Source organism: Nestor notabilis, unplaced genomic scaffold (genome assembly GCF_000696875.1).
Source record: "Nestor notabilis isolate BGI_N333 unplaced genomic scaffold, ASM69687v1 scaffold7403, whole genome shotgun sequence".
NCBI lineage: Eukaryota > Metazoa > Chordata > Aves > Psittaciformes > Psittacidae > Nestor > Nestor notabilis.
In genome coordinates, this window is record NW_009920596.1 from 25,118 (window position 1) to 40,634 (window position 15,517).

At 38.3% G+C, this 15,517-nt stretch overlaps 1 protein-coding gene across 1 annotated transcript in view; it reads left to right on the forward strand.

Annotated features, from left to right (window-relative positions):
• Window positions 1–15,517, forward strand: part of GAS2 (growth arrest-specific 2) — a gene marked incomplete at its 3' end in the record, with an annotated part of 45,117 nt that overhangs the window by 16,295 nt on the left and 13,305 nt on the right. Inside the window, exon 3 of the mRNA XM_010010743.1 lies at window positions 10,816–10,957. Coding sequence (XP_010009045.1) covers window positions 10,816–10,957 — 142 coding nt within the window. The remainder of the gene's footprint in view (window positions 1–10,815; window positions 10,958–15,517) is intronic.

Here is a 15,517-nt window from a genome sequence, read left to right on the forward strand (position 1 = left end):
AGGGAAAGTGTGGGATGTTCCCTTGTTTGGATGGAGCACAATTAATTTGTGTGAACTGGCCTTGCTCTCATCATTGAACCTGAGGCAGGGATTCTCCTGCATACCCTCTCTCCGTTCCTACTTGACATTGCAGAAATAGTCAGAATTTGCATCTTAAGGTGATTGTCATGGAAAAAAAAAATACTGTTGAAGCAGTTAAGTCTTGTTAGCTTCTGCTTTGGAAAATATCATAATGACTCAGACTGCAGATCAGGTAAACAGAGAACCAAACTTTGATTTCTAATAATATCATTTTAACTCAAAGACATCTCCAGTTTCTTTCAGAGATTTAATCAACATTGGTTTTGTATGGAATACTAATATTTGGACACTCAATAAGGTTTGTATCAACCTGCAAGTTTTCATGACACTTTTACCATTACTTCAGTCTGGATATTGCAAATAGGGATACCGTATTTTCTGAGAGAAATATATAAACAGCCATTTTGAGATTTCCTGGATTTTCTCATCTGTGAAATGCATTATAACATTCCTGTTATTTATTTCGTTAAATCTTTAAAGCGAACTGTAAAAATACTTGGTTTAGATCGTATAATCCCAGACTGGTTTGGGTTGGAAGGGTCCTTAAAGCTCATCCAATTCCATCCCACTGCAACAGGCACAGACACCTTCCACTAGAGCAGGTTGCTCCAAGCCCCGTCCAACTTGGCCTTGAACACTGCCAGGGATGGGGCAGCCACAGCTTCTCTGGGCAACCTGTGCCAGGGCCTCAGCACCCTCACAGGGAAGAACTTTTTCCTAAGATCCCATCTCAATTTCCCCTCTGTCAGGTTAAAGCCATTTCCCCTTGTCCTGTCCCTACAGGCCCTTGTCCAAAGCCCCTCTCCAGGTTTTTTGGCACTGGAAGCTGCTTTAAGGTCTCCCCTTAAGGAGCCTTCTCTTCTCCAGGCTGAACCAGCCCAGCTCTCTCAGCCTGTCTCCATAGAAGAGCTACCCCAGTCCTCAGAGCATCTCTGTGGCCTCCTCTGGACTTGCTCCAACAGCTCCATGTCCCTTTTGTGTTATTACCCCCAGAGCTGGACACAGGACTGTGGGTATGGGATGGGGGGAGAGGTGGGGGGTAGCTTTCTATGGGGCTTTTTATTTTGACTATTAGGAGTAGTCTGGAACAGAAAATTAAGATTAGGAACTTGAATGCAAATTAACATGTATTTTTAAAAGCTTGAGAAAATATAGTTTAGACCAACTATCTTGAGCTTAATTGTGGAGTTCTTAGGTCAAACTTAGTCTTAGGTCAAAGTTAGTGTTAGTAGTTTTTAGGGAATAATGAATAAGCAAGAAATACAGAATTCAGTCTGTTTACCAACAATGAGTCTTGAACTGAAGATAATGAGCCAAATTTTCTGAAACAATGGAAATAGTGAACATACAGCCATAAGCAATGACTGCAGTGCAGCTGGAGAAAACAGAAGTCACTTGGAGGCATAGGCACAAATTTATAGCTATCATAATTATGTCTAATCTGTTTATTTAAATAAGCATGTATTCTCATTTGGGCTTGTATATGTAAATTGGCCCCAAATACTTCAAGTATACAGTAAAGCTTTGCTCACAACTTTAGAGGCTGATTTAGGGCTGGTTTGGAAATTTGACTACATAGATTAACATTCCAACATGTTTTCCAAATCACAATTTAAAACTCTACACCAGTTTAGAATTCCCAGGGCTCTAGCAGTTTCCTTGTGGTTTCTAATTGGCATACTCACAGAAAACTAGATTCTTTATCACAAAGGCAAAGAGGCAGTTCTTAAAAAAGAACATAAACAGCTTTGGAGAATCAGACCTACCTGCAGTGAGCTACGTGTGAATGTTTTCTACTGAATGTTTTCATCATCTGCCTGAAAATCTCACCTTGGTTAAACATCTGCAAATTCAAAAAGCAAACAGATAAAGCATCTGAAAAAGTCCTGACTTGCTTTAGACTGCATGGATCTTTATCACAGTCTTCCTTGACAGTTTGGACCTTAACTCACAGATAGGGCTGGGAACCTTGCCTTCAGAAGGTTGCAAAGGGAGGAGTTGATCATTGAGAGAAGAACAGGAGGAAAAGAAGCATGACTATAATACAGCAGTATACCCAGCATTTAGAATTATGACATCAAGGAATGTGACTGGCTTCTTACATTGTTTAGTCAGACCACCAGGGGAAGCTTATCCACTCTAATGCCATAGCTGAAAGAAATATGTTGGTTACTTGAACTTTATTACACTGCACTGTAAGCGAAAGCACAGAAACATCTTTCAATGTGAAATTTTACAACCTGTAATGTGTTTTGATGGACTTCAGCTATTCAGACATACGTATTGTCCTCAGCTTGGGTTCTTCTGCAATGATTAAGGGGGAAAAAATGATTTTGAATTTTGATTCTAAAATGAGTTAGTTTTGACAACGTTTAGTATTTTTCATATTTAACTTTATTTTGAGAGAACCATGTCCCCTTCAAGAATGTTTGATAAGATGATTGTTGGTTAAAAAGATGCTTTTTGAACTGTGTCCTATAAAACTCCACTCAGATTGTAATAGTTTTTATCTCATAGAAAAATTGCTACTTAATGCATATAGTTGTCATGTTCATTCACAAGTCATGTTGTGTGACAGTGAGATAGCCACAAACAACCTAGTGAAATGCAATCCTCCTGATTTTCTCACTAAATTACAATACAAATGACAGAAATTCAGAAACTAGGTTTCTTCAACTAACCCTACGTTAATTCAGCTCTGGCTTCTGTGGTTGTGGTGGGGAAAAGCTCACAATCACGTATCAAAAATAAGGTGTAATTGTCCTGTGAAAGGGGAACTGTGAGAATTGCCCCATTCTGTTCTAATGGAATATTACCTAAAAACCTCTTATGAAATGCCAATTTTATTAATCCTCATCATAACATAAATTCTGAAAACTAGAGGTCTAAGGACACAGCATTTATTGCATGGGAATGAACTACTGAATCCCAGGCTTTGCCTCTTGCATTTGTTTTCGGGAGCCCCGCCAGGAGGTCTTTGCTGTGACTTAGTAGCATAGCTTTGTTAGAGTTGGATATCTGGAAGTTTTGAAGGTTAATTTGTAGACCTTCCCAAGATTTTGGACTACAGCGACTTAATTCCATCCTCAATTACACAGATGCCGTGGGCAGGAACAGAATCGGACATTGCTTTAAATGGACTCTTTGTTGTCAGCTTCCCTTACAATCAATTGTTGGAATAATCTCCCCAGGCAAGTGGTGGACTCCCTAACGTTGGATACTTTTAAGATTTGACTAGACAGGCTGCTAGGACATCTAGTCTAGGTCATGTTTTGCCAAGAAAGGTTGGACCAGATCATCACTGAGGTCCGTTCCAACCTGATATTCTATGTCTAGTTGTGCCTCACCTGCTTTCCCATGGAAGGTTCCTGGCTGTTGGTCTCTGTTATCCAGCTGCCCAACAGACAGCCTCTCTTCAGTGGCCACCTGATTCTGGCAGACTTTGTGATTTCTGCCTCCATATGTTGAAATGTCCATGTCCCTTTGCTACATTTAAATTAGTTATTAGTCAAATAATCGAATGTGCTTAAGCTGGTGAATGAAGCTTCTGCCTTGCCAAGTTTTGACATGATATAAGGAAGAAGTTCTTCACAGTGAGGGTGGTGAGGCACTGGAATAGGTTGCCCAAGGAAGTTGTGAATGCTCCATCCCTGGCAATGTTCAAGGCCAGGTTGGACAGAGCCTTGGGCGACCTAGTTTAGTGTGTGGTGTCCCTGCTCATGGCAGGGGGGTTGGAACTAGATGATCTTAAGGTCCTTTCCAACCCAAACCATTCTATGATTCTATGATTAACTTCTGGGTCTCCCAGTTGTCTGGTGCATTGTATGTGAATTGAGTCATCTCTTATATTCCTTGGCTTTCTAACTCTACTAGAAATAGGAGTTGTAGTGTTTCAGTTAAATTAATTTTTCATAACTGTTTATTAACCCCATAGTTTTTAGGATGATAACCAGTGTGTTCATTATTCTGCATGACCAGTAGAGCACTTAGAAGAAGAGTAATGAATCAAATCTTAACTTTAAAAACTCTTTTGTTGTTAAATTAACCTTATTCTCCCTCTATGCTTGCTCTTAAGAATATAAAACTATTGATATGTGGAAGAAGTGGGAGACACATTCTACTTTGACACTAACTGCATGGCTAAACCATTAACTTAGTTCTGCATTTATTTTAACATTGTAGTTTATATGTTGATATAAAGCCTTGATGATGTTAGTTATTTTTATTTGCATATCATAAATCTGTTAGGTATTCCAGAGATTACAAATGTTTTCTTAGAACCTAGGAAGTTGATAATGAGTGACTTCCAGCTTTTGATCATCTCTGCAGTGATTATATAGGGTAAAAATCTAATCACCAGGTGATTTTTAAACTTGAAATCCAACCTGCTATTCCATTAAATGGTCTCTCTCTACAGTAGTTAATATGACAGTGCAAAGACTGTATTTCACTGAAGGACAATGTTTTGCCTGTTGTGAAATGAATTGCCTAGGGATGCTTTATTTGTTGCAAGTGCCATGTCATTTTTCATTCATTTGGAAGCTTTTCCTGATTTTCTGTCTGTTGAAAAGCTTGGCAATTTTGATTGATGTCTCCTAAGCCTTCAAATTTCCATGTTGAGTTTTTGTTTTGAAAATTTTCCTGGATTTTAACTTTTACTGAAGCTTTGGGAGGGCTGAGGGGGAGGGGGCAGTATTTTTCTTAGGTTTTATTTTTTTCTTTTGCAGTGGGAAATGCTTAGTTGTAAATTCCGTGCATGTATTTCCATATGCAGAGTTCCTTCTATCCATTTTGAATATTCATTTAGCAGATTCTCATAGTTGTTGCTCCACTTTTTATATTTGGAACGCATTCTCTCCCATAGTAAATGCGAGAGGGAGAAAACAAAACTGGGTCCACCTTGCCCAGGAGTAGTTATTTTACCTTGTGGCTATTACAGTTTCATTTATTTCATGTCTAATTCATACTTGTCTGTACTTTATGGCTATTGACTAAACTTGAATTTTGGCGTTGCAAAGCAGGCTAAGGTAAGCTGAAATTAGTGCCTGGGACACTACTTCTGTGATTTATAAGTAGCATCTGAAACTTTTTAGGTTTGAGTTGCTGAAGAATTAGGAATAGCAACTAGGTTGACTGTATTGTCACTTTGTGGTGAGGTGAATTACAGCAGCTGAAGAATTAGGAATAGCAACTAAGTTGACTGTATTGTCACTTTGTGGTGAGGTGAATTGCAGCAGCTCGATATGAGTAACCTCTGGTAGCAGCGAGCTTCAGTTCTCTTAGGTTCAACAAATTAATAAAAGACTGGCAGAAAAAAAATCATACTTATAAAGAAGATTGTGGCAGAACTTCTTTGGTATTCACTGTACTAATGAGCTAATTTTATAAGGAGAAAGAGGGCTTTTCTAAAAATACCTGAGCAAAATGAGGGAAGAATTGATGAAGAAAAAGAATAGCTCTGCAATAGCAAAAGGCAAGTAGTAAAGGCAAAATTGTAAAAAATTCTGAAAGATACGTGTTTTTCTAGCTGATATACTCACGTTTCAGTATGAATTTGTGCTCACATGGCAATAAATAGCCACATGAGAGACATCACTGCAGTCAGGTACTGCAGTCTCCACAGAGTAATTTTTTTTTCCCCCCATTTTGGTCAATGTAGGACATCAGGTGATAAAAGCAAATTTTTCCTATAAGAGAATCAAAGAGGTTGGGAAAGACCTTTAAGATCATCAAGTCCAATTATTACCCAGGTTTGTCAATTCCACCACTAAACCATGTCAAACCTATGAGTGCCTACCTAACTGTAACCCTCTTCCATAACAAACAACATGTCCAATCTTTTTCCTTTTATTCAAGTGCAAGTGACTGTTCAAAAATTTGTGAAATCATAGAATCACAGAGTGGTTTGGGTTGGAAGGGACCTTAAAGCTCATCCAGTTCCAACCCCCTGCCATGGGCAGGGACACCTTCCACTAGAGCAGGTTGCTCCAAGCCCCTGTGTCCAACCTGGCCTTGAACGCTGCCAGGGATGGGGCAGCCACAGCTTCTCTGGGCACCCTGTGCCAGCGCCTCAGCACCCTCACAGGGAAGAGCTTCTGCGTAATATCATTTATTCAAAGAGGGAAATATGATTAGTAATCTTGAAAATGTGGCTCAAGTCTGCTATAAAAAAAGGGGGCTTTAACATGTGTTTGTGGCCCCTCATTTTGTAAAAGCAGTAGAGAAATTACATTTTTCCATGTGATTTCAGAGCATGGGTGTAAGAGTCCCTTTTGGGTTTTGAGGTGAACCTGACAGCATTTTTCCAGGATTGCATCATATGTTTTACTCACACTTTCACATCCTGCATGAAACCACATGCACACACATCAACAAGACAAGATTGTAAAAGGAGTGTGACTGGGGAATTGTTTTCATGCTATTTGATAGGAGTAATTGCGGACACCGCTGTTTCAAAGCAACTGCGGTTACACTATACTATGTCAACAAAACTCACTTTTGACACACGGAAACCTAATTACTTCAGAATGTTCTGTAGAAAGCATTTGTGAGATAGTCAGGCCATTTATACAAATCAGTAAAAAATATTTGCCCGTGAAACCTTTCTTAAGTAAGAGCTTTCATGTGTTATAGGTTGAACGTTACCATGACAGTTTTGGAAATATTAAGAGTAGACTTCTATTTAAAAGGTGGGAGGGAAATAATATATCAGGCGATAAGAAAATATGAGTGTTTCCCTATGATTTCTGTGATAAACCTGATAGTGCTATTGTTGAATGGAGAAGAGGGGGTTTCTTTTGCTGTTCTCTTCAGCAAAACCCTAATATTGTGGGAAATGGGATGAAATATAGCATGCTATATTTTAGTGAGATCATGCGAGGCCAGGGATATTTATCTGTGTAGTATTTGTGTCATAAAATGACTTGGAGCTTTTATTTTTTCTTTTCCTTAAATAATGTAAGCTTTTTTCCTTCTGTAGTCTAGGACAAGCCTTGTTTTTATATTGGGGGTTTCACTTCTGAGTTGTTTAGGGCACCCATTAATCAGACAGTTTTGCTGTCACTATGAAACAAGAGAATGTCACAAGTTTGCTGAGTTAAGTGGGGTAGTTCCATACCTTGACTTCTCCTATTTGCTGTCAGTAGCCATTACAACCAAAATGTATTTCTAAAAGACAAATTAACCTTTAAAATTCTAAAAAAAAATGTTGCAAGCTTCTGATAGTCTGAGCTTCATGGTGAAGCTAGGTTGCCTGATGTGTTTAAAGGTCTATTGTAGTTGCCAAGCTGTAGAAATGTAACTTACGGATAGCTTGCAATGGTTTATTTGCTGCCTCTAACTGCATAGATTTCTGACACGTAAACCCTCTGTTCTGACTTGCTTTTTTTGAAAGCATTTCTATAGTCAGTCAGTATGATCTACCTAAATCAGAAAACATAAAATATTTAGAACCAGATTTATTCATGTGTTAGTACAGGGGAGCAGCAGTGACCTAGGAGAAAACTAGTTTTCTGCGTTCCTCCCAGGCATTGCAAAGCCTTCCCAATAGCCCCTTAAAAGAAAAGCAGAGCAGTTTCTCCACAGTATTTCCTTGCTTCTAGCTGCTTTTGTACTGCTGAGGGCATCTATACCAAGGGGCAACTCCTGGTTTCCAGGACTGGTCTGACTGGTCTGGGAAAAGAATTTCCTTCTGTTTGATTTTAAGTGTGTTAAACTAGTTTATAGCTGCTGGTAGTTTGGTTCTGTGAGAGTATGAAGCAGTATGTTGTATATACAGTGGATGTTTTATGTATTTAGATTAAGATAAAGTGCTATGAAATGGCACCTCTTTTGAATGTATTGACAAGATAATAAATTATAAACTAGCTATGTATTTCTGAACGGACTGAACCCACTGAAACACTAAAAAAACCAGAATACTTGCCTCTAGGACCTGAAGGGACCAAAATACCCTAACGGTGGTGACCAGCCTCACCTGGAACCTCAGCCTGCCCTCTATGCCTGTGGCCCAGGAGCTACATTTGTCCTTATCCCACTTCTTGCCATAGCCAAGCTGTGGACAGACCATCTCCAGCCTTCCTTTTTGATGGCTGGGCTTTGTGGCTGAAGCCTCAGCTTCTGCTGTAGCATTGCCTCTGGCCTTGTCTTCTGTTTATTGCTCAAACATCCCTGGTAGTGTTCAAGGTCAGGTTGGATGGGGCTTGGAAAAACCCATTCTTGTGGAAGGTGTACCTGCCCATGGCAGGGGGTTGGAACTCAGATGTGTTGGAACCAGACTATTCTGTGATTCTATGACACTAGACCTGACTTATCACCTCATTTTGTCACAGGGCAGCTGGTTAAAGCTGTCATGACACCAGCACTGCCTGACTTGGGTGCTGTGGGAATGCTCCATTGCCAGTGAGGCTGCCACCACCTGTGCTTGGGTCACACTTGACTCCTGGCTCATCTTCCTTCACAGAGCAGCATAAATCTTCCTGCTGCCAGCCTGTTTCCCATCTTGCTCTATGCTTCTGTTATCCAGTTGAACATCCCTGCCTGTGCTGCTTGTTCCTCTCCTGCACTGGAGGAAGTAAGGTCAGGTTAGACCTTTGCTAAGGAAATTATTTTCAGGAAGGAACTTCTTTTAGTTTTTTGCAATGTTTTGTGTAAAGTTTACTAGAAAATCATGGAACAAAGAGCTTGTTTTGACAGCTTTTCTCCAAATGCAGATGGGACTCATTGACCTTCCTCCCGCACTCTGCCAGGGAATTTGGTCTGTCTCCTTTTAACAGAAGTGAGTGCTCTTTTAAGGTTATTAGACTTGTCCAATTAAAGTCTCCTGAGGAAGGATATAGGTGGGGCAGAGGTGGACAAACGCTGCGTTACTTCTTCCTAAAGGCTGTAAGTCACAATTCAACATGTGAAGCAGTCTGTGGAGTATAATGAGAATTTACCTCGGGGTAAACAGATACTCACTGTTTCTTTGAAGACATTAGCATGATGTGAAAAGGATGCTAGGCTGGAAATATGTCTAGTGCTACCAGCTTTGGGTTTTATTCCTCCCTTTTGAAAAGAAAAGAAAAAAAAACCCAAAACCCTGGTCTGTAAGGAACTGAGCACCCCCACCTCCAGAAGAATGGAAAGGGATTTAAAATACTGGGTCACAAGCTGCTTGTGTTCTGATGTGTAAGGTTGTTTCATATCTAGAACCCCTTGGAAGAATTCAGGTTTCATTGTTTTTTATTTATTCTGGATTTAGTGAATAGCTCTCTTCGTTTCCCTACTTTCTCCTTCCTTTCTCTCCCTTGTTCTGCATAGTCCAGGAGGTGATGTCTGCGACACAAGGTTTACTTGTATTTTTCTACAAAATACGGTGTAGAACTGGTCAGTGTTTTCTGCTAACACAATACAGAAAAGTATTCCTATCTTCTTATATTTGAAATTTATTTGGTATGTCAGGTATATAGAGGTGAGTAGTTCTATGCATCTAGGATACTCCATGCAATTACATTGCTGCTATCATGTGTCTAATACAAAATCCTATAGAAACTTTTTCTGCACTTTCTACAGTTTAAATACTGACATTAGTATGCTACCAGCAGCTGTTGTAAGGGCAAGCTTACTCCTGTGTCATTTTCCCTTTCCAGATTTCCAGGAATTATGTTGGACTGTTAAAAGCAGATTTTTGGACCTAGATCTAGGAACTAATAGAGACACCATTTTCAGTTGTGTACGTCTTAGCTCACTTGCCATCATGTAACTACTGACTCCAGAAGGAAATACTTTATGAAGCAGCACATTCAAATGGACTTGGGGTCTGAATTCCTCCACAGTTTAATGTTTCTAATGTTGGGTAGTAACAATGCTTCATTCCTTAATTCTTTCTTCATTTTGCACTGGATGATGGCTACTTTTCATTTGAGGAAAAGAAACCTCGAATGAGAACTAAATGCTAAAGTATTCTTTTTACATGTCTCAGTAAATGTACCAATGCAAACAAAAAGCTTGGTGTAATTACTCTGTTTGCTTCAGATACCGATAGGCTATATCAATAGCATCTCCTCCAGTATTAAACTCATGTAAATGAACTACTCTAGAACAAGTTGAGCCTGTCTCCACGTTAGACTTTGATCTAATAGCTGTTAGACTGCATTTCTTGTTGTGGATAGGGGGCATCTGTGTGTTGTTAAATAGGAGACTGTGACCTTTTTGAAGTGTTTATGGTCTTTAGGCCTCAAGGCCTATTGCTTTAGACTATGATTCTTTCCTAATGTAGATCTGAAACTAATTTGCCCTTAATTTTTGGAAAGTTCAGTTCCAAGTCTGAAGTCTGTATTTATAAAGGTTTTTTTGTTTGTTTGTTTTTTTATTTTTATTCAGCGAACTGGACCGAACACTAATTCCCAAATTTGTAGTTGCAAATATTCTGAAGAAGTTGCTAATATTTATTCAACCTATCATGATACTTTTGAAATGACTGTGGTTGACAACTTCATCACTTCTCATTCTTCTTTGCTTACAGTTCTTTAATGGACAAGGAAATATGTTGGTGCCAGTCACCCATCTATACAAAATCTGCATATTGATTTCATAATACTTCAGTATTGCCAGGTCTAGTGGAAGGTGTCCCTGCCCGTGGCAGGAGGGTGGAACTGGATGAACTCTAAGGTTCCTTCATCCCAAACCATTCTAGGGTTCTATGATTATGCTAACATGTATCATTTATCTAAATAGAGAACTTCTGTTTTTCAGACCTTACCAGTACGGAAGATTCCATGCAAAGCCAATGCTCCTTCAGGGTCTTTTTTTGCACGGGACAACACAGCAAATTTCTTATCCTGGTGCAGAGATGTGGGGGTGGATGATACCTGCTTGTTTGAATCCGAAGGTTTAGGTATGTATTTGTTTATATAGTAGTTGGTAATTTTAAATAACTTTTGTGTTTTGCCTTCAAAGACAGAATGGCTCTCTTAATAGAGCCTGACTCCAAATCTGACCTGTGTCCAACTATGTTAATTCTGCCCCTTATCTGAAGCATGAATGAATAAAGTACATATCCCCTGAAATTCATAAGTCTACGAGACAAAAAAAAATATCTTTCTGTGATTTCTTGCCCACAGATGATTTTTCATCCTACACCCGCTTTTTTTGACCATGGAATGCAGTTCCTTAGTTGGATGTATAGGGTGGTGTATTTCTGTTTCAGGAGAGTAGGCTGTAATGCAGGCTCAGTCTTGGCTACAGACATTTAGCTGTTCGTGGAGCTTCAGTGGGTTGTGCAAGAGGCAAAAAAATAGGAAATTTTTTCTATTTCCTATACTGACCTTTTTTCCACCAGATTCCCTTGTGCAGCTCTGTGTAAAAATTATCCACAACTAGTGCTTCAGCGTGTTCCAGCAAAAGAACTGGACTGCTTTAGAAAATCACTGTCCTAATACTAGACGTTCTTCATTATTTTAACTTTTCTCTCTTCAAAGGAAATCTTACAGTGAGAGTTTTTTAGCCAAATATCATTAAATTAAGAGAATCAAATATTTGTTTGTTAGCTGAACTCAGATAGAAGTGCAAATCAGTTGCGATGAGAGATAGCTCTATTTCTGTGGAAGACAAATGAGCACACTGTGGTGGATCAAGAGGCTTCTTTGTTGCTTAAAAGATCTTTGCCAGTTGAAGTTCTTATCTGTGTGATCTCTTCTAGCACAACTACTTCTGAATCTATTTTTTCTTCTCCGTTTTTCTATTTTTCTTCATTTTTCTGTTCTTGCATCCTGTGAGGGTTTTAAATTATCTTGTATGTCCAGGAGAAAATGCTTGGCAGAAGAGAAATTGGTATCAATCAAAAAAAAAGGAGGATATACGTATTGTCTCTGTTTTGTTAATTAAATCCTCAAGTTGAATTTTTTATTTGATGTGGTAAATCATGTGGAAGATGAACAGCAACTGTGTTTCCAAAGATTTGAAATAATGGAGTAATTGGACACTACCTAGGACAAAGAAACTTGCAAACACAAGAATGAAGGAGACCCAAACCTTCAATGTCTAAGATAAGCAGAAGAACCCGTGGTTAATAAAGCACTTGAATTAATTTATACTTTGTACTGCTATGGTAAATCCAGCAGTTTACCGTTGTTCCAATAATAGGTTAGCTGTGTAATTGAGAACATTTTGTATAAGGAATTTGCTTGTGCATTGTTAAGAAACAAGTTCTTGTTTAGAGATGGAATTGGCATAGCTGAGATACTGACATTCTCTGGATAAGTTAGTTTTTACACATACTCAGTGCTTTGTCTGCCACAGTAGAACATGGAGTGCAAATGTGCCTGGAAAGCTGATGTTCCAGATGAACATCTTCGTCTCTCAGAAAACTGAAATGAAATATGCACAAATACATGTTGTGCTCTGTTAGGTTTGTTTGATTAGTGGCTGACTTTCTTGTCTGATTGAATCTAGGTTCTGTTGTCTTCCTTCTCCAAGTGCTACTGTTTATGTACTTGTTGAAAAGACCGACGGTGCTGGAAATAGGATTAGGACTTGAAATTATAATATTTTGATTTGTTTTTGTGAAGTTGGGAAGGGGATAGTGACCATGCCATTTCTAAAAATGATAAGTATAGAACCTCCTCTTCTCCCTCGGTTTGTGCTAGAACTTGTAAAAGTGTTGATTTCACTTGAGGATTTTCGACTGCATTATAAAGAATGATGACTCGTAACAATTGCCAATCTAAAGCTTTGATGTTCCTGTCTCTCCCATAAATCACTTCTCCACTGCATAGGGAATAAAATTTCAGCAAAGGTAAGTAATATTTCAAGTGGTGGGAAACGTATGTGAATGACATCTAAGTGTTGGCACTGCCCCATGGAATTCTGCTGTATTTTTTTTTATAATAAATAATTGTGGTGAAGTTATGGTTACAGAGGTAACTGTTTTTGTGTTTCTTTGTGATTTTTCTCCATGACTCGTAAACTGTATTGATGTGTAAATTACTAGTGATGAAGCAATAGCTTCGGTCTATATTGAGGAACCTCACTGTGTTCATGTTCTTAATTGACTTGATTTTTACCCTTCTTTTATATTCTATTCCTGCCTTATGGATGTAAATACTGTATTATTTAATTAGATGCAAATAGTGCTGTTTTCTTCAATCCATTGTATCTCATAAAACATTCCTGAGGCCTTTTTCTGGCAAATTTGTGTTCTAACATTGTAAGAGCAATTTTGAAGATTTATTGTGCTGAAACATATGAATGATGCATTATGACACTACTGATTTAAAAGGAAAAAGTCCCAAGTCTATTCAGAGGTCAGCAAAATTAGATATATACTAACTAAGAAATGAACTGCTATTATTTCTCATTACTTAAAAATATGTTCTCATCCTGATGAGTTCTGAAGCCTTGGAAATCATGTAAGTATAACTGCACACAGATGCTTCCAATGCTCCCACTTTTTTAGCATTCAAGACTAAGCATGGGTTCAAATGCTTTGTTGGATTTGGGCTATTCAGCTGAGCTAAACAAGGAAATGGGATCAAAGACTTTGTTCAAAATAAATAGAAGGGAACAAATACAAGTGGTGTTTGCTGTGCTGGTAGATAAAATTATGCCTTCTGATCAGTAGAGTTACTTTAAGGGTCCTTGAAAGAGATCTGTAAAGAGCTCAGAAATTTCAAAACAATGCAGTTAAGAGACTACTAACTATAAGTTAATAGTGCAATAGGATGTATTTTATCTTGCTGAATGTTACGATGCAATAACATAGCTTAAAATAAAAACAAATTAGAAATGCCCTTGCAAAGAAAAGGTGGATGGTGTACCTGTTGTATCAGCTGCCAGAAGATAATAGTAACAAATATAGCAACACGATATGCAGGGATCATCTGGAATGCTGCAAAAATACAGGGAGACTCTGCATGCTCCCTGCACTCATTGACCAATTCAGTGTGCTTTTCATAATTATTTTTTTAGTTAGTGTATTTAAAGAAGAAGGAACAAGCTTTGATACCAAAAACTAAGATCCAGAGTCCAAACTTATATCATCTAGGAAAATCTGGAGATGCCTGTTCTTGGGGTTCTCTGGATGTTTCAGAGGTCTAAATTTGTGCCCTAGCTAGGACTTGGAACATGATGCATTATCTCTCTGCAGTCTAAGAAAAGTAATACTGTCTGTAACGCCTCTGTTCGTATGCTATGCATATTTTGTGAATTCCTCTTTGTAGGTTTTAGGGCAGCAGATCCAGACAGCTATGGTAATACCATTTCTGGAAGCATTCTAGATGGAGATATTTGTAGTTATGGTGCTCAAGCCTGAAGAGTGTAATGCTCAAAGAAAACTCTTGGCCTAATAGTAAGAATGGTAAGAGTTTCTATGGCTGCTTTACTTAACGTGAACTTAAAGCATTAAGTTATGAACTCTTTGTTAATGTTGTTGGATGATTATAGGATTTGGAAGCAATGAACATCCTGCATCTCTTCTATGACGAAGAGTCCCCCATCAAGACAAGGGTTTGCCACCAAGTGTGCCAGCATGCTAATGTGTGTCATTTGCTTTGGGAGCTGTTGGATGATAGTGTTGTATTAAGGCTTTGTGCTTGTGTATTCTGTAACTGTATGTGTACACACAATATGTGACACAGTATGTGACATGGACTTCTTTTGGTGCAACTCTGTTGGTTCAAGTTTAATGACAGGTTCCCTAAACAAAAGCATCTAGTGCCTTGGTGGAAGTAATTGACTTAAACACAAATATTTCTGATACCTATTCTGATGTGATGTTTTTAATTAAAAAAAAAACCCAACAAACCAAACCCAAGCCCAAAACAAAACAGTGGCGCTCAAATGTTGATCAGTTAAAAATATTGTATACATAGGGGCAAATGATTTTTTTTAATTAATATTCTTGTTTATCTAGTTTCCTGTTATAAAAGGAAGTATTTTGACCATTCTTTCACAGTGACACATTTACAGCTTGTAACAGCATGTTGAATTTTACACATAGTTGCATCAGAATAAGCCTTTGTCCTGCCTTTCACAGCATTTTACTAAACTTGTAATACAGTTTAATATGTCTTGTTTTGAGGATTATAGAAGCATCTTGGACACTGTTATTACCATTGGATTAGCATCTTAAGTTAATGAATTCCCATAAATTATTAGTGTTTATATGATTTCTATATTCATTCTAGAATAATTCTTTACTACATGTAGATTTACTGTATTTGAAATCTTAGTTCTTTTCAGATTTACATAAGTGACAGTGCTGAAATAGGGGTGGGGGAACACAACTCCTTGATTTAAGTATATCGTAGTATAACTCTTGGATGCAGAAGTGAGGATATGTCTTGAATATGTTGAACAGAGTACGTGTTGTCAAACACTGTTTAAAAAAAGGAAAAAAAAAAAAGGAGAAAGACAATATGAAGAGGGATCATGGGATCAAATTTTTGAAAAACTTCCC